The 22,764-nt window shown below is 36.9% G+C and overlaps 1 protein-coding gene across 2 annotated transcripts in view; it reads right to left on the bottom strand.

Annotated features, from left to right (window-relative positions):
- XIRP2 (xin actin binding repeat containing 2) overlaps positions 1 to 22,764 on the bottom strand; it is a gene marked incomplete at both ends in the record, with an annotated part of 301,350 nt that overhangs the window by 2,641 nt on the left and 275,945 nt on the right. Inside the window, 5 exons of one of the 2 annotated variants that reach the window (XM_082629890.1) lie at positions 3,435 to 3,529; positions 5,847 to 15,210; positions 15,869 to 15,999; positions 16,953 to 17,025; positions 17,405 to 17,515. In XM_082629890.1, coding sequence (XP_082486016.1) covers positions 3,435 to 3,529; positions 5,847 to 15,210; positions 15,869 to 15,999; positions 16,953 to 17,025; positions 17,405 to 17,515 — 9,774 coding nt within the window. Of the gene's footprint in view, positions 1 to 3,395; positions 3,530 to 5,846; positions 15,211 to 15,868; positions 16,000 to 16,952; positions 17,026 to 17,404; positions 17,516 to 22,764 lie in introns of those variants that run through there. The other variant, XM_082629891.1, reaches the window with a different exon arrangement.

Below are 22,764 nucleotides of genomic sequence, written 5' to 3'. Positions count from 1 at the left end.
CCTTCCAAGATTTGGATAAACGAATTCCATATAAAAATGAGCAACAGGAAAGTATCAAGGCCAAATAGTATATGAAGTTATTATAAGAAATGAAAGAATAAACAGTGTTATAATATCATTGCAGACAATGAAAACATGCTAGAAAAATGTGTTCTCAAAACATCAAAATTTTAACCTAATATTTCAAAATGAGCTAAAAGACATTAAGAAAATGATAAAAGACCTGAAAGAACAGCATGATTTGTAATTAGAAAAAAGTCAGAAACAAGGTATCAGATATCAGGAAGAAAACAGAAGAAAAAGGAAAAAAATCAAGTGTGTCAGCAATTAAAAATAATTAAAAGACATACAAGGGCAAATCCATAGAAAGCATCTTAAGAAAAATAGGAAAATCAAAAGCTGAAAATTTATAATCATAAATGAAAAAAGAGATAAGGATTTGAGAGATAATAGGAGCTCCTGAAGAAGAAAATAATGAAACAAGTTAAATACTAAAAAGCTATAATTTAAGGAAACTTTCCCAATATAAAAAAATATGAAACTACATATTGAAAGAGCACACTAAATAACTGACACTATTGATCCAGAATGACCAATACGAAGAGGTATTCTAATAAAATGACTAGGTTTAAGAAAAAATCCTTTGTGTATCTAAAAAGAAGAAAAGACCGTATTACTTATTAAGGGTAAGAAAATTAGATTATTATCAGACCTTTCCAACACTCATGCCAGAAAAAAAAGAAATAATGCATATAAGATACTCAATGAAAGAAAATGTAAGCCAAAAATTTTACTTTCAGCAAAACTTACCTTCCATTGTAATGATCACAAATTGTTATCAATATGTGAGAACTCAAGGAATAAAGTTTCTATGAGCCTTTTCAGAGGACTCTAGTTGAAAATAAGCTGGAACAACCAGAATGACTATGGAAATGTCAACATAAGGACAGCTGACAAGCATTAAATAAATTGTTATCTATAAACTGAGATTAAATGAGGGCAAAGAGGGAGATAATATGATATGCATTGGCTACATACTATGACACCAAAGACATAGTACGACAATTTAAAAAAATGGGGTGTGGGTGATCAGAGGGGCAAATGCAATTTTTTAATGCTTTGATAATCAAATCAGTGGTGTTGATAATTTTGTGATTCCAAAACTTGTTGTCCAAATGAATATGGGAGAGTCTAATTCTGTTATCTCCTTTTCCTTTGAGAACTGGAAGGCCTGAAGTGGAAGAAAGGAGGTCCAGATGTAATAGAGAAGAGGCTAAGCAAAAGGAATGCAATTTTGAATTCAATTTGGAAATATCACTATGAATTCATGATATATTTTTTCTTTATATATAAATACTTACTAGCTCTTAACACTAAAAAAGTTTAGAAATAGTGATCAATCCAGTAGAAAGAACATCAAGATTGTAGTCTTGAAATATCATTTCTCACTAAAGGAAATCAAGGCTTGGAGAAATAACTGGTTCCAGTAAATGGAACAGTAAATGCACAAGAGGAACATGGGACATCTAGTCCTATCAGATAATGAGGAAGCTATCACAGACTACTAAGGTCCTGTCAAAAGGACTCAGGAGACAACTTGAAGTGGCTTCCACTGGCCAGGGATAGAATAACTGTGGAGTTACAGTCATGATGATATTTGCACCTGATTGAAACCAATTGAATATGTGTAACTCTGTGAGTTTATAAAGACATTAAAATATTTTAAAAGTGGTTATCTCTAGGTGGTAAGAAACCATTACATTAAATGGTTAAATAAATAACTGATACATTGACAAAACTGGTAAATAAAGGGAAAGAATTACTTATTCTGCCTTTCCTTTATCAGTTGTACCGCTGTGTAACCAAATAGCAAATGAGGGGAAGCATCTTCCATAAAAGTATTCTCATAATGAAAAAGGAAGAACAAAATTAGAGTGTCAGCATTTTGCAAACATCAATTAATAGATATAGGTATTAAGCTTCAATACCTGCTATGATCACAAAATGAGAAAAGCAGACTCCCTATGTTCTTTCAAAAGGAATCAAATCTTAGTTTAAACTAGAACCTAGATTCAGCTGACAGTTCGTTGAAAATACAAAGGATAAAGGAGCTTGTGAACTGCACTGTGAGTGTGCAATCAGCAATTCCAGACTGTGGAAAACTCTACCAGTCAAATATCCTGGGTCCTTCACAAATAGATTGTAAGAAATGAAAGGAATGGATGGAAAGTCTATAGATTAAAAAGACGTGAAAGACATATCAGAGTTTTAAAAAAGGACAAAACTAGAGTATAGAATCTAGAAAAGCACATTTGGATAAATAAAACTATAAAAATGCAAGGAAACAATTACTACAAAGGACACCATTTACTCACACGCAAGAGATAGGCTGTGTTTGGGTGGGGCCCAGGGAGGAAGGAGCTTCTGGAATGACTAGCAATGTCATATTTCTTGACCTTGATAGTGGTTACAATATGTTCACTTTATAATAATTTAGTGAGCCACATACTTGCTTTGTTTGTTTTTTTTTGTATTTGTGGGTTTTTATATAATGATTTTTAAAAATAGCAGTCATTAAATAAATATTTTTGAGTCCTTACTGTATATCTGCGTTTACTAGGTGTTGGCAAGACAAACATTAATACATTTCCTACAGCCAGTGACAACTACATTAGATTGTGTTAAGAACGGGGCAAGCACAGGGGATGCTGTGATCCACATAGGGGAGTTAAAGCAGGTTTCGTCAAAGACATAAAGTCTCAGTTGAGATCTGAAGAATGAGTGGTTATTAGCTGGGTGGAGAGCTGGGAGAGAGGCATGGGAAAACTCCTCCAAGGAGCAGCAGTAACATTTGGAACCAGCTAGATGTGACAGAGAAAAATAATGATTTTGAGGAACTGAAAGAAATTCATGGAAAGTAACATGCAACAGGAGGAAGGGGTGTTGGGAGATGAGAAGGGACAAGATCTTGATGTGCCTTTTAATTCATATTTAGATGTTAATTTTGGGGAGAGAGGAAGCCATTATATGTTTTAAACTGAGAAGGGCTCTCAGATTTGCATTTTAGAAAGATCATTCCCCCTGCACTATGGAGCATGCCACTGGGGCAGGTTGGTGGTGGTGAGAGTAACACTTGATTTTTCTTATTTATGTGATCTCCATGCTGGGACAAAAGGGACTCTTCTGGATTTGATTAAGAAAGCAGAATGCCAAAAGGAAAAAGGTCACAGCCATCCTGAGCAACACATAACAGAACATGACCACATTCCTGTTTGTTGTTGTTTTAACTGACGGTAACAGGATCTGGAAAAGTTGACATCTTTCTAGAGACATGATGTTATAAGTATACTGCAGACTCTTCAAATATTTGTGCCCCAGACCACAAAACACTTTACCTCAGTTTACTGTTGCAGTGGTGGCAGCGGAAACAGGATTTATGAAAACTCTGCCTGTCTGCTACTAGGCACTCCATTGGATAAACCGTCTTCTGACAAAGTATACATATTTCCTTGTCTTGGAGTTGCAGTTTCTAAAAATAAAAATTTATAAAAGCTTATGTAATATTGTCTTCAGTCGCATTGTAAAAACAAGACAAACAGCAACAGCATGTTAACTGGCCACGCAGTTAGAGTAGAAAGCGCTAACACTACTGCCCTGGATGTTGTGCCTCTGGATGCAGGGCATCCCACCATCAGGTTTAAGGTCCTGGTACAATCAACCTTATTCTGGTGTCTCTATTATTTATACATTGTAAAAGTGGATTTATTATTTAAGGAAATATACATGAGTATAACATGTTCATTAACTTTAATACATTAAAAAGAATATATAGGGAACTCAGCCATGAGGAGCCCTGAGAGCACTTATCATTCTAAATAACTCGGCTTTCCATATATATAAAGGTTTACACCTAACTTGGTCCAAAGTGTTTGTTTTTAAAGCATTCTGAAGCGATTTTTTCCAAAATATATACATATCTTTTTCAGCTGATACTGTATTTGTTTAGATAGTTTCTTGATGACTTAGTGTTGACTCTCTAACACCAATTCTTAACTTTAAGACGAGCCTCCTAATACACTGAAATGTTCAGGGCCATTTGTCCTCAATCTAAACGGCTTAAGATTTTATGGCTCTGGGGATTCTTTTTTTTTTTTTTTGCAGTACACAGGCCTCTCACTGTTGTGGCCTCTCCCGTTGCGGAGCACAGGCTCCGGACGCGCAGGCTCAGCGGCCATGGCTCACGGGCCCAGCCGCTCCGTGGCATGTGGGATCTTCCCGGACCGGGGCACGAACCCGTGTCCCCTGCATCGGCAGGTGGACTCTCAACCACTGCGCCACCAGGAAAGCCCGGCTCTGGGGATTCTTATATCTGCCTCTTATGATTTTCCTACCTCTACCTACAGTCACATGCTGCTGCTCGCATGTGAATGCCAGCTCCTATGAATAATAGTAGTTATATTACTAACCAGTGTTTGTATAATGGTTCAAAGCTGACACAGAACTTTCACTGGAGTATTGTTTTGATCTTCACAACAATCCTGTGAGAATAAGTAAGCTTTCATAGTAGTTATATACAAGAGCATATATGCTCAATGTTCTTTATATAAAAAAATACATACACTTTAATGCTTTGATGCTCAATTTGGGCTACTGAGAAATTGCCTTTGTTTATTTTGTTCTACTAGGAGACACACTTCTATATTTAATACCATTTTCCTTGTGTTTTTTGTTTGTAGTTATCTTAGAAACTGAGCATTTGAAATTAATTAGAGAGCTTTGCTTAATTATGCCAGAAGCAAGTACATTAAGAAATCATATTAACCTATAAATTAGACACATATGTTGCAAATATGATAGAGGCAGAATTATTAGTTTCAGCAGTTTTTATTCTTAAACTTGCTATTTCAATCTGTCCAAAAGAATGCACTACATTAATTATGTCAAGTATTTTTATTGTAAAGCCTCATTAATTGTAAAAAGCAGGATAATATAAAGAAATGAGCTGTTCTCTGACGTTAAAAATTTTGTACTGAGTTCATATGTTTTAAATCTCCCTCCTTCCAAATATAATCATATTTTAAAATTATTGTCCATGTTCATCTGTGAATGAGGCCAACTGAGCTATAATTTGGGGTTTTAAAAAGGTGAAAAAAATCATTTATAGAAAAAAAAACAGTGGCAGTAGAGAAAGCTAATTCCATCCAACTCAGTAACAATAATTTATATACAAAAGGTCTAATTCCATATCTACACTTTTGTCAGAGATCCCAATCAATAAAAATCCTTAAAACACATATGAAGAGTGTAAATTGTTTCTTGCATTATTAACAGGCTGTGTTGAATTCAAGCTCAAACACCACTTAAGTCTGACAGTTAAAAATCCGTCAATAGTAGGTCAAGGAATATTATTTAATATTGTCTTCAACAAGTGGTTGAAATAATAACTTTTCATAAGAAATATTCATAATGTGCTAATGGTATACAATGATTAATAAATATATAGTTCCATATAATAGTTAATACTATCACAATAACAAATATTATTATACCTGCTGCTTTATCCAAAGCCTTATTTACGTTGACAAACACAGGTCTCAATAATCTATATAGTAGTATTTGTTACTCTCACACAGTGTTGGTGAATCATATTAAATTCCTTTGCAAAGAGAAAGTAGTAAAAGCAAGCATTGTAAAGGGAAGGATATCAACAACCAGGGAAAGCTGTTAGTTTTAGGTTATGTTGTTTAGTACTTTCCAGGTACTCTTTTATCTGCAAATCGTCTTAGTTATGGAACAGGTGCCTTTAAATGGGTTAATCTTACTTCACTCTTTGCAAGCTCATTTACCACTTATAAATGCAGATTCCTCTTGGAAGGTGGTTTTCATCTCAGTTGCAGAAGCATCTGAGGTTGCATATCCCAGGTTTTTAAAAACTCTTTCAGTCTCCTGCCACGTCTGTTGAAAATTCCTCCTGAGTTCTTTAGGTGAATCAGAAACATCTAAAATATGGCCAGCGATGACATCCTCATAGGTTGGTGGGGCGTGCTTGAAGTCAAAGCCGGATCTGCCAGCTTCTGAGCCTTGTGATGAAGAGACCATCATCTTCGACCCAACAACTTGACTCTCAAATGCATCCACACCTGAGAAAACTTCACTTAGAGATCTTGTTTCAGAGCAGATGCTGGGCGGCTTAACAGGCATCGTTTCTTGCAGCTCTCTAGGATGACTGTGAGAAAAGCCGGTAAAGCTAGCGCTTTCTAAAGATGTTAATCCAAATTCCTCCTTACAAAATGTACGACTTTCTTGTTTTATATTATGGTTTGCTTCTCCATTTGCATTAACTCTTCTATTTGACTTTGCGTCAAAACCTAGGCCATCCTCAAATCCCCTGAACCATCTGTTTATTTCATTTTCATGGTCACTCATGACATTTTCAGCCATTTGAGCAGTCCGGTTGTTGGCTTCATACCTCTGCATGTGCTCTGATAGGTGAGGTTTTTCGACTTTGCGGATGATTTCGACTGCGTCAAAACTCACAGTATCTGGCACTAGGCGCTTAGTGGAATTTACTCCATCTTTGTGAACGTAAGTCGCCCTTTTCCCTACTTTCCTTTCTTCCTCTTGAGCTTCCACGGATTCTCTGAAGGAACCACTATCAGCGTGATTTACACTTATAGGTATTGTGATTGTAGGTGGAGAGTCCCTACCACGAGCCTCTATCTTAATTTGACGACGAAGTGTTGCAGGAGATGTGATGATCTCAGACCTCTTCTCTACAATGGGAACCGGGGTTATGGATGAACCTGGGATGGTCCCCCTGGATAGCTTCGCAGTGGTGTCTTTGAGTTTGACAAGCTGTTCAGAGTGACTCTTGGGTGGAGATGGGGAGGTATTTGCTCTGAGAATTCTAGATGGTTGTGACACAGGTCTTGGTGATGGTTCAGCAAAACTGTCCTTTTGAAGGGACTGGGAAAGCTCATCCTTAGCAGAGGTTTCTGTTTGCCGTGCAGTAGACTCGATTGTTATAAAAGTTGGTGATGGCGGGCGTGTTTTTAAAGAGGGAGGAGAAGCCTTGGCATCAACTAGTTTAATTTCCTGATGGGTTTTCACATGATGCTGAGCAGTTCCTTCCTGATGAGTTGCTACTTGGTGGTGCTCTGTTTTTTCTACAATTGTATTTTCTTTCCGCTCAGTGTTTTTATTATAGCTGACATCAGCATTAGACACTTTAGATAATGTTTCATTAACATTAGTAGCTTTATTTCTCTGCTTTCCTGCTTTAGAGGATATCATGGCTCTTTGAATTATATTTTCACAGGACACAAGCATATCCTCTGCCTGAGTTTTAATGTGCATTATTTCTTCTTTGATTTTTTCTCTGTTATTCTCCATAGCAATGCGAACTCCATATTCTCTTTTTTCTTCACTTAGTAGCCATACTGGAATAATATTTAAGAGCATCTGAAATGTTTTAAGGCCATTTTTATCTGGCTCTGCTTCAAACTCTTTTACCCTAGACAAAATCTGTTGTAGTTCTTCACGTTTTCTCAAGAATCCCAATATATTTACAGCACATTTTCCATCATCCTGCTGGGATTCTCTCATAGAGGAAAATAACGATTTGTCCTGTGTAATCTCTTGCTTTGAATCTTTAGTGTTAGAAAAGACTTGTTTCTGTTGTATGCCCTTGACGCCAAGACATTTTTCTTCCTGCAGATTATTACATGCCTGGGGCAATTTTTTATGTTCACCTTGACTTTCAGAAGTCTGTATATATGTTTGCTGAAAATTCTGAGTCTGTGAATCAAGATGAGCATCAGTAACCTTTTGTTTGACTACCTTCTGGGCTGATTTATTCAAATGTTCTTGTTTTCTTTCAACTACGAGTTTTTCTTTCTTTGGACCAATCATTGGTGGTCCCTGAATTGTTTCTTCACTTCCTGGAAGTTTCCCACTCTCAGATTCTCCAAATTCTTTTTGCTTCTCATGAACTATATTGAGCTTACTTTCATGGCTTTTCTCTGTGGATTCTGTAGGCATTTTTACTGTTACTGTCTTCTCCTTCGTAGGTAACTGATAATATTTGTCAGCCACCAATTGCTTATTGCTACATTCAGTCCTTGCTTCTGTTTTCTCGGTTTCCTGGTACTGTTGTTTGGTAATGGTTTGAACATCAACTTCAGCTTGCTTTTCATGGCTTTCATAGCTGTGGTTTGTTTCATTTAACTTATGGTCTAGAGTTGGAAGCTTGATGGTTTTAACTTTGAAACTGGGGGAAACTGGTTTGCTTTGGGGCAAGTGCAACTGCTCCAGATACTTCTTCTGTTGTGTTTGCTCTGTCCTACATTCTTGGTGACTCTGTTTAATTTCACGAGCTGATTTAGATTGGCTCATGTCCCTTGAGCTCTGCAAAACTTCCTTTTTCACGGTATCTTTGTCTTCTGAGGCTGCTGGAACACGTTGGAGCCTCTTGGCAGTGAATGTCACTGCTGGTGTTGTGGAAAGCTGGTTATCAGGACACACTCCTAGTACTTGAGAAAGACTTTGAGAGACTGGGTTGGTTTGGGTCACAGTGACCCCTGAATCCATTCCAGCTAGGGGGACCCCCTCCTTTGTTTTTTGTAACAACACTTCCTTTTTCAACTCTGATACATTTTGATTTTGGCTTTCTGTTTTGATTAGGTTGTAGCAAGAACTCTCCTGTTTTTTCTGTTTTTCAAGTTCTTCTCTTTGTTGTCTGTATTTTTCTTCAGCAATCATTAAAGGCGTCTTAAATTTTCTCATATAAGGTTTTGGACTTTGCTGTCCTGAACCTGCTGGAAATGAATGAGATTTTATGAGAGGTGCTATCAGTTTTTCCTTGGGTGGTGAAGTTTCTGGAACTGTTTGTGAGAGAGACCTTGTAGAGTCCATAGATAATTGTTTTCTTTTATCAAGACTTTTTCTAGATACGTTCTGCTTTGTCTCTATGTGTTCACTGCTACTTGCCATTATTACTCTTTTCTGATCCTTTGAGGGAGTAAGTTTACATTCTATATCTGGCGGTGAATTTTCCAATTCAACTTTTGGGGAACTATGATTCTTCTTATCTTCTATCTGCTTGGGAAATTTGGGTTTGGGGAGTGTGGGAGGTGGCAAACGTCCTCCAGATTTTCCTGTTATGATTTTAGCCTGAGAGCTTGAGGCTTCTTCTTGGGAATATTGTATGAATGCCCCACTGTGCTTTTCTTGAACAGATGAGGAAAGGAGATGTGCTGGTTTTAGAGATGGAGCTGGCGGAGGGGGAGGTGGTGGAAACATTGCTAGACATTCTCTTTCAAATTTCTCATCTTCTGGTGGTGGAGGAAGAGGGAGGCCTGGGAAATTCTCAAATTCAGCCTTTATCTTCTCTGTGGACAGTGAGGGAAGAAACGCATTTTTTTCAGGCAACATCATGAAAGGAGGTGGAGGAGGAAGAGGAAATTCAATTTCAGCTGATGAATTGGAAGGTAGAGGAGGAGGTGGAGATGGAGGTGGAAGAGGGAACTCACTTTCTTTTGCATTATTTTCAGGGTTACAGTTGATTGGATTAAAGGACATTTCCATTGCCATTTTTAAGTCTTTGGAAGTATTTGTCTTCATTAGAAAGTCCTGGCTTCTCAGATGAATATCAGTCTGCTTTTTGTCAGTTGCCTTAAATTTATTGTGGCTTTTTGGGGAGACTTTCACTTCTGTTACATTTGACATGTCTTGATCCACAGGCAAAGTCTGCCACACTGGTTGAGGGGTCACGTTCTTTTTCTTTATATCTTTATTAGGATATTGCATTTCTTGCTTTAACAGAGTCTGCTTCTGAAAGTCCTCTGAAACTTCACATGTTTCTTTAGCCATCTTGTTGACTGGACCCTGGGTTAAACTGGGCTTAGAGCTTTGTGTATCTGTTGATGTTTTAGTGTTTTTGGTATTTTTAGGACTCTTGTCAGGGAAAGCCTCAATCTTCTGGTGGTCATTCCTCAATTCACAAGTTTCAGTCTGTTGCTTTCCAATTGTTTTATCAATAGATTGGGTAAAGACAGCATCCTTCTTCTGTTCTCTCACTGTCTCTGATTCCTTGGTTTTTAGATGTTCCCTAACTGACACAGTTGAAGTCAGTTGTCCACTCACATGTTCATCTCTAAGATGTTGCTCTGTTGTGTTATCAGTCCAGATACCCATTCTGTCTCCTGATTCCAACACATTTTTAATAGCTTTGTGGTGTGAATTAGATAGCCTTCTAAGGTTTTTCTCAAGAGCATCATTGTTTTGTTCACGATCTATGACAATCTTTACAGTGCCCTTGGGGGCTTTTGGAAGATTAACCTCAGTTCTTTCTTCTCTTAAATCCCCATGACAAGATTTGTCTATAGTTTGATTAAGAACGTCTGTTCCCCCCCGCCACCTGGCTGCCGGCTCAAATGGTCCTGGTCTTGGCTGAAGAACGCTTTTTTTGTCCCTCTTGACAGCCACCTGATGATTCTCAGTTTTCTGCTCTTTCTCAGATCCTACCATCACAGATTGCACATCTTCTTTGATTACACTTTTTTTATTTACCTCTTTGAAAGCTCTTTGTGCTTCTTTTAGATTCCTTAATGATGCTTCAAGGTCATCTCGGATAAGCTCCTTTTTCAGGATTTCCATCCTTGTGTTTGCAGTCTTTTCAAGGCATTCAGTAGCTTTCTCTATATCCCCAGGGATGACATCAGGCTGTTTAGATTCTTTCCATTTTTGACTTGATTCCTTAAGTGACTTGAGTGTGGCCAGCATGTCACCTTTTATAATTTCTTCTGTTTTAGCCACTGTTTTCTGACTTATGGCCTGGCTCAGGGAATTTAGGGTTGACTTCAAATCACCTTTTATGATTTCTTCTTTGGGTAACTTACAAGATGTACTCTGAGGCTCTGTCAGAAAAACCTTAACTGTATTATGCACATCTCCTGGGATGATGTCAGTTTCATTAACAGTACGTTCAACCTGAGATTGCCTTTTCTTTAATAACAGTTTTGTTCCTTCTACATCGCCACCAATTATATCTTCCTCTTTTTCTTGTTTCCTAGCTGTTAGTGTTTCATTTGACCATGTCTGGAGCTGTCTGAGATAATCCAAAGCTCCAGTTTCTATGCATGTTGTAAAAAACTGGACATTTCCCCTCTCAGAGGCATCGATTTTAGCCCTTTCAGATGTTTTATTGTTTGATATGGAAGATAGCAAATTATGAATGGTACGTTTTACATCACCCCCTATTACTTCTTCACGCTTAATTGTGTCACCAGCATTTTCATGAAGAAGACAATAGATAGTCATGTGAACATCTCCTCTTTCATCTTCCTGAATCAAAATGCCTTTCTTTACAGATCCTTCCTCAGAGAACAGGTTTTTTATTGCTTGTTGGACATCACCACTCACTATCTCTTCTTTTTCAGCATGAAATTCTGTTGATCTGTTTAATAATTGAGTTTTGGTCAAATTAACGTTTCCCTTCTCTTCTTCACTAACCCAAATCTCTCTTTTCTTACAGTCTCTTTTGGAAAGTAGCTTCACCATTATACTTCTGAGATCAACCCTGAGGATTTCTTCTTTCTGTATCTCAGGAGAGGCTTGATTCAGGAGCTTGTATTTTGCCATTCGAACATCCCCAACTTCATCAGCTTCAATGATGATTCCAGGAGCCTCAATAACTTTTTGAGAGTAGAGTTCTTCTAAGGTTTCTTTAATTCTCTTGCCAATAACTTCCACCTTTTCTACCCTATTTTCAGTAAATTCATGAAGGGGTGTAGTTTCAAAGAGCCATGTAGTTGTCTTGACATCAGAAGGAGGGATTTCTTCCTTGGTGATTTTTGTGATGCTTTCATCTGCTTCCTTAATAGAATCTAAAGTTTGATTTTCAAAAAGCCATACTGCCTGCTTCACATCACCTTTCTGCATATCTTCCTGGGTGACTGTTTTGATATTTTCATATCCTGACCCTTCTCCTCTCAGCTCATCTAGAGTGTGGGTCTCAAATAGCCAAGTAGATGTTTTAACATTGCCCTTTTGTATTTCATTGACACTTACTGTTCTTACATAAGTCTTCTTATCCAAATTTTCAGACTCAAAAAATTGTTTACTTGTCTTTACATCCCCACCTTGAATACAGTCTACAGTGGGCACAATATCATGTGGTTCTTTTGCAATCTGATCCAGTGGCTGGGTTTCAAATCTGTATCTGACAGAACTAACATCTCCCTTCTGAATGTCTTCTTGTGTGACAGATTTAATAACATACACAGTCTCTGATTCATTAATGGAGTCTAATGGTTTCGTTTCAAAAAGCCACCTTGTCCCTCGTACATCTCCATGAATTACCTCTTCCTTTTTAACTGTTGTCACTTCATGATAAAACCCTTCTCCATCTTGAATTGCATAGAGTGGCTGGGTTTCAAAGAGCATTCTGTAGCTTTTTACGTCACCCTTTATTGCTTCTTCAGTCATTGCTTTCTTGGTGCTAATATAGTCAGATTCTTCTTTAATCTCATCTAAAGAAAAAGTCTCAAAAATAAAGCACCCCTTTCTTACATCTCCACCTTGTATGTCTGTCACTGTCTTAACTAATTTATCACCTTCTTGGCTTTCTTTTATCATATCAATTGGTTGGTTTTCAAAAAGCCACCTGCAATTTAAAACATTGCCTTTCTGAATATCTTCAGTCTTTAGGGTTTTGATCTTTTTCAAAACTTCCTCTGAACTGGAACTTATAGAATCTAAGGACTGACTTTCAAATTTATGCCGCAGGCTGGAGACATCCCCAGCTTGGATATCCATTTCCACGGCCTTGATTTCCTTTCCTTCTTCTCCTTTTATGCTGTCCAAATTTTCTGTCTCAAAAAGAAAGCATGCTGTACGAACATCCCCACCATGGATTTCCTCCTGTTTTACAGTTTGCAATTTGACTGTTGCTTCGGAGTCATCTTTTATGGAATCAAGTGACTGAGTTTCAAAGAGCCAAGTACAGGCTTTGACATCTCCCTTATGAATTTCTTCACTGTCAGTCATTAATGAAACTTTTTCATAAAGAGACTCCATTGGCTGGGTTTCAAAAAGCCATCTACAGGTTTTGACATCCCCTTTAATAATATCTGTAGCCTGTTCAGATTTACTTTCTACTTCTTCCATATTACTAAAATATTTAATCGAATCAAGAGGTTGGGTTTCAAACAGCCATTTAGCAGATTTCACGTTCCCAGTCTGTATTTCTTGAGCAGATATTCCTCTAATTATCTGAAATTTATGAATGCTTTCATCAAACTGGTCAATGGGTCTTGTTTCAAAAAGCCACCTACAGCTTCTTACATCCCCTCTTAGGATTTCTTCTTGCTGGACTGTCTTTACTTGATGATATTTTCCAAGGTGATCTTGAATGGCATACAATGGTGTTGTTTCAAAGAGTGATTTATTTAACTCTACAGCACCTCTTGTGACTCCTTCCACCTCTATTTTATCCGATGCATCAAATTTAATTAAGTTGTTTGATTCAAAGATACGTGTGTAATTCCTTACATCTCCTCTGTCAACTTCTTCAAGTTTCACTGTTCGTATGTACTCTTTTTTATCTTCTCTAATCTCTTCCAGAGGTTGGGTTTCAAAAATCCATTTCTGGTGCCTAACATCCCCCTTTTCTTCTTCAGAAGTAGTAATTTTTTGAAGTTTTCCAACATCAGGGCTATCTTTTAAAGCCTTTATTGGAAGTGTTTCAAATAAACGCTTAGTAGTTTGTACATCACCCCCTATTATCTCTTCAGACCTTAGAGGGTCCGCATCAGGAACTTCTTTTAGAATATCTAATGGCTGTGTTTCAAACATCCAACACTTTCTAGAGACATCTGTACCTATTACTGTTTCCTTTTCAGTGATGACCTCTTCTGACTCTTCTTTGATTTTCTCCAAAGGTTGAGTTTCAAATAACCACTTTGCCCTACTCACCCCACCTTTGACATTTTCTTCCATGGATATTCCTCTGATGACTTTAATTTCTGTTATATTCTCGTTAATTGTGTCTAAGGGCTGTGTTTCAAACATCCAACGTGCTCTTCTCACATCCCCCTTTTCAACATCTTCTCTGTGAACGGTTTTAATCTCTAGCATTTGACCTGAACCATCTCTAATAACATACAATGGTTGAGTTTCAAAACATTTTATACTTCTCTTAACATTTCCCTTAATTTCTTTGAGCTCAGACCTGAGTTGCAGTAGGTGCACCTCATCTACTGAGTGAAGGTGTCTAAGTTGATCCAGATGTTGAGTTTCAAACATGTATCTCACAGTCTTGACATCCCCCCCGGTTATGTCCTTTATGGCAGTTACTATTGATTCTTCTTGATTTTGATGCATTTTATGCATTGAGTCTAATGGCTTTGTTTCAAACATCCACCGGGCTGTGCAGACATCTCCTCTGGCTAGCTCAGGAATTTTCTCAGCATTTTCTTCAGTGCCAGAAGAATGATCCCCCAGAGTATCGATGGGTTGGGTTTCAAACATCCATGTTGTATATCTCACATCACCACCAGCAATGATTTCTCGATCAGCAATGCCCTTGGAGATGTTATCTTCATCTGGAGAGCCATTGTTAATGGAATCTAATGGCTGATTCTCAAAGATCCATCTCATGGACTGCACCTCTCCCTTCAGAATTTCATCCCACTCCAAGTGTTCTCTTTCTGAGTTCAGACCTTTTTGAGAACTGTCATTTGTATTTTCAAAAACATACCGGGCTTGTTGCACATCTGCTGAAACTGAGCTCCCCAGGTTCACTTGACGAGAAACAATCTCAGAAACCTCACTGATATAATCTTTTTCTAAGTTTTTTCTTAACTCAGGATGGATGTGTTTATATAAACGGTTTAATTCATACAAATTTCTTTGCTTGGAATATAATTCTTTGGGGACTGGTGGTATTCTAGGAGGGCTGGGGAGTTCAGGGGACTGGGAAAATGCTGTCACATCTATTGGAGTTTGAAGTATGTCAGGTGGGGGAGGAGGAAATTCTTCTGCCTTTTCTGAAGAAGTGGCATTAACTTGTGCCAGAGTTGAGGAAGTGGCACTGTGGTCACTGTATCTTGTGGTTGATGTTTCCTTCCTCTGGCTGGTTGAAGTGTAAGAAGTGGAAGAGGTACCCACAATTGATGATGGCTTTAAAGTCTCTTCATATTCATTTTCAATCTTTAAGGGAGAGAAAATCAAATCTTATAAAGATGAGTGTAGTGGTAGAGACTTTTTAGGCACTGCCCTTCACCTGTCCACCTGCTATGACATCTGCACTGGGAACAACGAGTGGTATACTCCATTTAGAGACCTACTTAGGAGCAACAGTCAGTATTTGTTACTATCTTACCTATAATCTATTTTCACTTTTTAGAGTTACATTCTCTATTCAAAACATCAACAACTCAGTATTTTAACTTTTACACGTAATCTTGATTATTTTTCCTCCTTTACGTAATGTGCTATGCAGAGTAATCTAGAGGGAAACAATAAAAGTCTTAAAGGACTTTTGAGGGTTGTTTTGTTTTCCTTGGAATTTTAAACAGAACAAAGTAGCTGACATTTTAAAATTGGCTTTATTACTTTAATGTTAGTTATTAAACTTTAGTGCATACATAATTTTTTCTTCCCTAATTTTCTCTAGTGAGAAAAGTTTTCGTTCTACTGCTTTTCTCATATAGAATAATATTCTTCTTATGGAACAGAATAAGCACTGGCTCTGGATATTTTTTGTTGTTGTTGAAAAACCACCTCAAACATTCAATAATTTGAAAATGTTATGTATTTACATCTGGTTTTACACTTAATATGTCTCTGTGCAGAGAAATTATCTTACCTTAATCTGCTTGGTTGGGGTTGTCTCTTTGTCAGAATGAAGGACCTTTTCCTGGGCAGACTTTTCAAATTGTTCTTTTAAAAACTTAGTTGAAACCTTTGGAATCTCTTCATCCTCAGGTGTATCTATGACTACAAACAGAAAACAACACCAGGGATATTATGTAACTAATAAACATGATGTTTGAGAAGACATAATAATGCTATGGAAAACTTCTCATAATGTAAGTTAAGTAAAAATATTCAGGATATAAATGTATACATATGGCAGTATTTCATTACATAAGTTAGTATATGTCAAGAAATATAGGAGGAAAAATGGTGGTGATTATCTCTGGATGGAAAGTCATAAGTAATGAAAGTGCTGTTTATTTTAATTGTATGTATTTTCCAAATTTTCTACAAGCATGTTTTGCTGTTGTGCTCAAAAAGAATAATAAAAGTTATAAAACAAGAAAAGAACAGTAGAAGAACAGAAAAGGAAGATCTACTTCTTTAAGCAAAACTAAAATAAAACCAAATTCAGATATAGTCAAATAATGTTTGGGTCACAGTTGGCTTAAATCTACCCTTTTAGCACTTTGGGACAGCAAAACTTCTCATTCTGCTTTTATAGGCAAGACACCCTGTACCCATCTTATGCAAACTTGCACAGGTTTGCCTGTAGTCTAATCTCATATCTGTGGGTTGGAGAATTAGACTTAAACGTGCTTAACTTTGTTATTAAAAGTAACACAATCTAGATAACTTTTCTGTTCTCAGGGAGCTTGATAACATCAAGTTTTATTCTGGATCCCTGAGCAAAATGCAATTCAGAGGTGGCTGGCTTATCACCTTCTAGGCGTTTTGGATGAATACATCGTAAGGCTGAAGGGCAATGAACAATTTTAGAAGCTTATTGCATCTCGTACCACAGGCAGAACCTAATTATATATAGAAATACTACTCTGTCCCCTTTGGGATCATAAGTCATAGTTACTAAATTTTTTTAGTGGGAAGGTTTGTGATTTGGAAGTCCTCCATTCAAACACAGAAACATCAATAGGAAAAAGATATATTGGGGTGAAATAATACTAGATTCTTACCTGTTTCTTGAACATATTGATGGAGTGGAGAAGCTTGATTTATTTCCTCAGTGTGTTTTTCAAGATGAGAGACCTGTGTTTAAAGATAATTTTAAATAAATAATTGTTTTTAAGAAGTCAGTTATTTCAGTATTGCACACATATTCTTCATTGCACCGTGATTTTCATCCAAGACTTCAGCACACATTGATTACACTTTGGTCATTTATTTTAATGCATGGGTTCATGCTATAACAGAACAAATATGAATTGACACCTAAAGTGCACTTATATTTTTAGGGTGCCCATTTTATTTTTCAAAGAATACCAACCCCAAAGTATGGAAAGAGACACTGATGTGTATTGATATTAAATATATAAAAGGACAATAAAAGCAACTGTTTATAACAAGGTCAGAATTTCCACACAGTTCTGCAAACTGTGTGGAAAGTGTTGTTTTTCTAAATAGTTACCATTTCTGTTCCAAGCACATCAATTTTGTGTGCTTTGGAAGTTTCTTGTTCATTTCTTTCCATTTCCTGGCTGTGTCCTGCAATGTCGACCTGGCTGCTACGGATTACCTCCTGAAAATGAATGGATGAATGAATGAATGAATGAATGAATGGACAATGCCGTAAGAAAATTCTGAAAATTTTAACTTTTATTTTATTAATGCAATTTCAGTGACAGACGCTTCTGAAAAAAAACTGTTTCCTCAGTATATTGTTTACTTGGCTGTTGTAACAATTACCACAAAGTTAATATCTTACAGTTCTGTAGGTCAGAAGCCCTGAATGGGTCTTACTGAGTGTTGGCAGGTGTCAGAAGGCATGCATTCCTTTCTGTAGGCTCTAGGAGAGAATCCATTCTATTGCCTCTTGCAGTTCTAGAGACTGCCCACTTTCATTGGCTCATGGCCCCCATCCTCCATCAAGTTGAACTTTTTCTCACTCTGCCACCTCTCTGATTTTCTCTTGGGATCCCCTCTTTCACTTTTAAGGACCACTGTGATTACACTGGACTAATCCAGAGTATTCAGGATTATTTCCCTGTCAAAAGGTCAGCTACTTAACAGCTCTAATTTCATCTGCAACCTTAATTCTTCTTTGCCATGTAACTTAACATATTCACGAATTCTGAGGATTAAGACATAGATATCTTCAGGAGCCTTTATTCTGCCTACTACCCTTAGAAAGCAACAAATGTTAATGAGGCAACTCATACCCAATATGACAAAGATGAATCTCAAAAAGAAAATGAAAACCCTTGATGAAAAAGAAACATATTTTGTTGTTTATAAGCCAGATTTTCATTCTACAGAAAGACATTCCCATCTTCAAGGTGGCCTTCTGGTTTGATGACACATCCAGAGTTCAATCGAAGAATATAACCATTAAATATAACCAATATAAATAGGCCATATTATGCTAGTGTGTCTCTATCTTCACACATGGCGCTACTTTTTATTTTGGTTAAGTTAGCACAGTGATCCTGGCTGAACTGGAGGGTTGAAACTCCTATTAATTTTGGTGATCCAGCCCTGCTGTTACTACAGAATGTGATCTGACACAAGTATATGATTGATTGATTGACTGATTGATATGGTGAAGCAGCTGGTATACTGCTAAAACTCTTTTTTTTTTTTAATTTTTATTTATTTATTTATGGCTGTGTTGGCTCTCCGTTTCTGTGTGAGGGCTTTCTCTAGTTGCGGCAAGTGGGGGCCACTCCTCATCGCGGTGCGCGGGTCTCTCACTATCGCGGCCTCTCGTTGCAGAGCACAGGCTCCAGACGCGCAGGCTCAGTAACTGTGGCTCATGGGGCTAGTTGCTCCGTGGCATGTGGGATCTTCCCGGACCGGGGCACGAACCCGTGTCCCCTGCATTGGCAGGCAGACTCTCAACCACTGTGCCACCAGGGAAGCCCCTAAAAATCTTAACATCAAAAAATAAGGATATAGACATATGACTCTGCAAGAACACACCTATTTGAACACCTTTGAAGTTGGGATTTCACTTTACCCTTGATATCTACATGACTAACAAATACTGTTTTTGAGATGGGATTTAAAAATTTTTGTCTTAGTAGGGAATAGTCAAGTGAGCAAAGGGGTATTATTACTATTAATCAAATAGGAGCACTAACATTTTGTTTAAAAAAAAACATGGAGTTAAATAGTTCTAAGGGATCAAATTCTAAAGCTTTAACCAAGAATAAGTTTAAAGTTAACTCATGAGATCTTGACTTGTGATTTTCTTTTCTTGCTAGTGGACTTGTAGTGTCTGGCTTACCCCCAGGGGTATCTGGTATACAGGGTTAAATTTCTGATTAACCAAGTGGCAGTCAGACATTTGCTTAGAGATATACAGTATTATCTGATCTTATTACACTATCTAGGAAGGAGAATTAAGACAAAAAATTGATACCCTCCCAAAAGTCCTTCAGAGAATTGAAGCCAAAATGTAGGTTTGCACTTTAAAATGTAGATTACATTTCATTGGGTGTGTTAATTAACTAGATGGGAGGAATCCTTTCACAGTGTGTATGTCTATCAAATTATCGCTATGTACACTTTAAATATCTTATATTTTTTTCAATTATACCTCAATAAAGCTGGAAAAATATAAATTATATCTCATTAAATTAAAGGCCGGTGTAATCTTTTCCCAAGCAGAATGGGTTTCTAGCCCTAGTTAATGATCCACATATATCAATAGATATTTATTAACATGCTTGACACATAGTTTATGCTAAGGAAAAGTTTACTTAATGAATGAATGAATAAAATAGCAAATTTCCATTAATAAATGAATTTCATTCAACCTTCTATTGGCCTGAGAATGTCCTAGAACCTGGGGTTAGAACAATGAACAAAATGTGTACTTTACTTTTTCAAGAGGGAGTATAGAAAATAAACAATTCATATTCTTTCCTTTAAGTTCAAAAAATCAAAATTCTATATAATAAAAAGTTTTGCATAATCAAGTTTTATTTAAGGGTATTAATAACATTAGGCTGGAGGGAACAATAACCATCATTGAAGACCACAGATAGAAAAAAATGCATGGGCACAAATAACAACTCTGCATAATAACTGTTTACAACTATGGCAAGTCTTTCCATCTATAGGAATATAATGGGGATATTCTATGGCTTTCTTATGACACACTGAGAAATAGGAAGTACTGATTAAACAGACAGTGAAAGAGCAAAGGACATGAGAACCTGACCAGTATCAAGATCCTTATTGAAGGGCACAATGATCATTACTATAGAATCACATCTCTGCCTAGAGGCTCAGATGACAAGCTGTGGCCCAGAGACAAGCTTATTTGACCCACTCAATGTTTTTAAAAGTTTTGAACTAATTAAAACTTACCAAAAAATCAAGATTTCTGCTTATGTTTGAAAATTTTGAAGATCTGGCAATATGCCATATTCCAACATGGCAGTGGCTTGCTGGAACAAAGTAGTGGCCACCTGTCTTACTTGGGGCATATACTTTTCAGTTGGTCACTTTTCCCATCACTCTCTAATGGAGTATTTAACACCAAGTTGACATTTTAAAAAAAACTTGCCTATCATCTTTAAATATATTTTCTTGTGGGAGATGACACAACATAAACAGTAGAAGGATACATAAATTTAGTTTAAAGTTATGTTTCTTCTTCAGCACTATGTGCTATTACTAAATACAGCTGTAATTACTACACTAGTTTGGTATGTCAGTGTCAATGCATCAATTTTACTGCCTCCTGTTTTCTGCAGTTTACATAACGTCTGTCTTAAAATATTCCAAGATTTTGTTTCCATCATTTACTGTGTTTCATATTATGCAACTAGTAGAGTTGGATTTTAAATCTGACTTTCATTCTTCCCAATTGCTGGTGTCTATAGAGTGAAGGGTTAGATAAAAGGATGGATCATCATAATGCTCAGGAAGAAGTCAAATTACACAAATAAAATGTAATAAAGAATTCCGGCCAGAATACCATATGCAAATTCACATGAAATTGGTACTTAAAAATTAAATTCAAATATAGATCGGGCTGCAAGAAGAAAAATGCAGTTTTGTTCACAGGTGGATTAACCAAAGTCAGGAATGGGGATAGTACTCACTCCCTCCTTTATATTAGATATGCTATAATCTTGGGTAAGTTACTAAATCACACTTAAACTCTTTTTTTAAATCTCATTCATCCATGAAAAGAAACACAGATGATATACGTGGTCTAATTTTGGAATCTAAAGGAGAAAATGTGGCATGATCATAAAATGTTATAATATTTGCATAGCTCACGCCAATCTGATATCAGCTCATAGATTAGTCAAGTATATTACAAAAGTCTCTCATGGATGTACACTTCTCCTATGGAGATTTCTCCAGCACAGGAAAGAGTTCACACTCTGCCTACCCAACTTGCCACTGTTATTATCATTACAGGAAAAGACATTGTACATTTCCACTGATAAAAATGCAAACTCATGCTAGCATAATGAGTAAGGAAAGAAAAGGACAGACTTTTTATGGTGACTCACTATTATTGTGACTCTTAGAAGTATACCCAGTAGAAAAAAGTGTGATGAAAAACTGGCAGAAGAGTAGATGATTACTGCCTCACTGGAGTGGAAAAAACAGCTCATGTTCAATACCAGTAATTCAGCAATTTTACCCATCACTAACCTCATTCTTAATAAAACTAGGAAGGGTTATGATGTATTAATGTTATATGCATCGTTGTCAAACAGACAGAAACAATACCAAAAATGTGCTATTTATGTTAGCAAAAATGTCAGTTGATTCAAGGTTTGAAAGAATAATCAGTTCTTTCTTTTAAGTGATGAGCATAAAAATTTGTGGTTGATATATTGTGTTTGTCTAGATTTTGATATGTTTGAATTCAAACATGTTTTCTTTTTGCCCTGAATTTTCTCTTTATATTTTAAAAATTTACTTTAAAACTTTACAGTATAAAATTTGACGTCCCTAGCATTGGAGCTTCAGGTTAGGGCTTTTCCTCATTCACTATACACTTCTGAGTCTTGGCTCAAAAATTATTTTCTATTTGAAACCTTTCCTGACTTTTCTATACAGAGTTCCCTATTATTGCTTCTTTTATTGTATTCCTTCTTTTATTGTATTGGTCACTGTTCCCATCACTCTCTAATAGAGTATTTAACACCAAGTTGACATTTTTTTAAAAACCTGCCTATCATCTTTAAATATATTTTCTTGTGGGAGATGACACAACATAAACAGTAGAAGGATACATAAATTTAGTTTAAAGTTATAAGTTTCTACTTCAGCACTATGTGCTATTACTAAATACAGCTGTAACTGTTACACTAGTTTGGTATGTCAGTGTCAATGCATCAATTTTACTGCCCCCTGTTTCCTGCAGTTTACTCTATTATCTACCTATCCATTTCACATTCATTATTTGATAATATGACCCTTTCCTTTAACTGAATTCATGCATCCTCAAATCCCAATGTTTAGCTTCCTGGTAGAGAGTAGATGCCCCCCAAAATATCAAGGAGTGAATAGTAATATTATGAGCAAATAGTCAATAGTAATATCATGAGCAAATAGTCACTTTTTTCCCAGGAGTGTGAAAATTTTATAATTTAAAAATTAAAATTCTAGGGGCCTCCCTGGTGGCGCAGTGGTTGAGAGTCCGCCTGCCGATGCAGGGGATACGGGTTCGTGCCCCGGTCCGGGAGGATCCCATATGCCGCGGAGCGGCTGGGCCCGTGAGCCATGGCCGCTGAGCCTGCGCATCCGGAGCCTGTGCTCCGCAACGGGAGAGGCCACAACAGTGAGAGGCCCGCA

The sequence above is a fragment of the Mesoplodon mirus genome (genome assembly GCF_964341445.2).
Source record: "Mesoplodon mirus genome assembly, chromosome: 8".
Taxonomy (NCBI): Eukaryota; Metazoa; Chordata; class Mammalia; order Artiodactyla; family Ziphiidae; genus Mesoplodon; species Mesoplodon mirus.
This window is presented reverse-complemented; position numbering and strand designations above follow the sequence as displayed.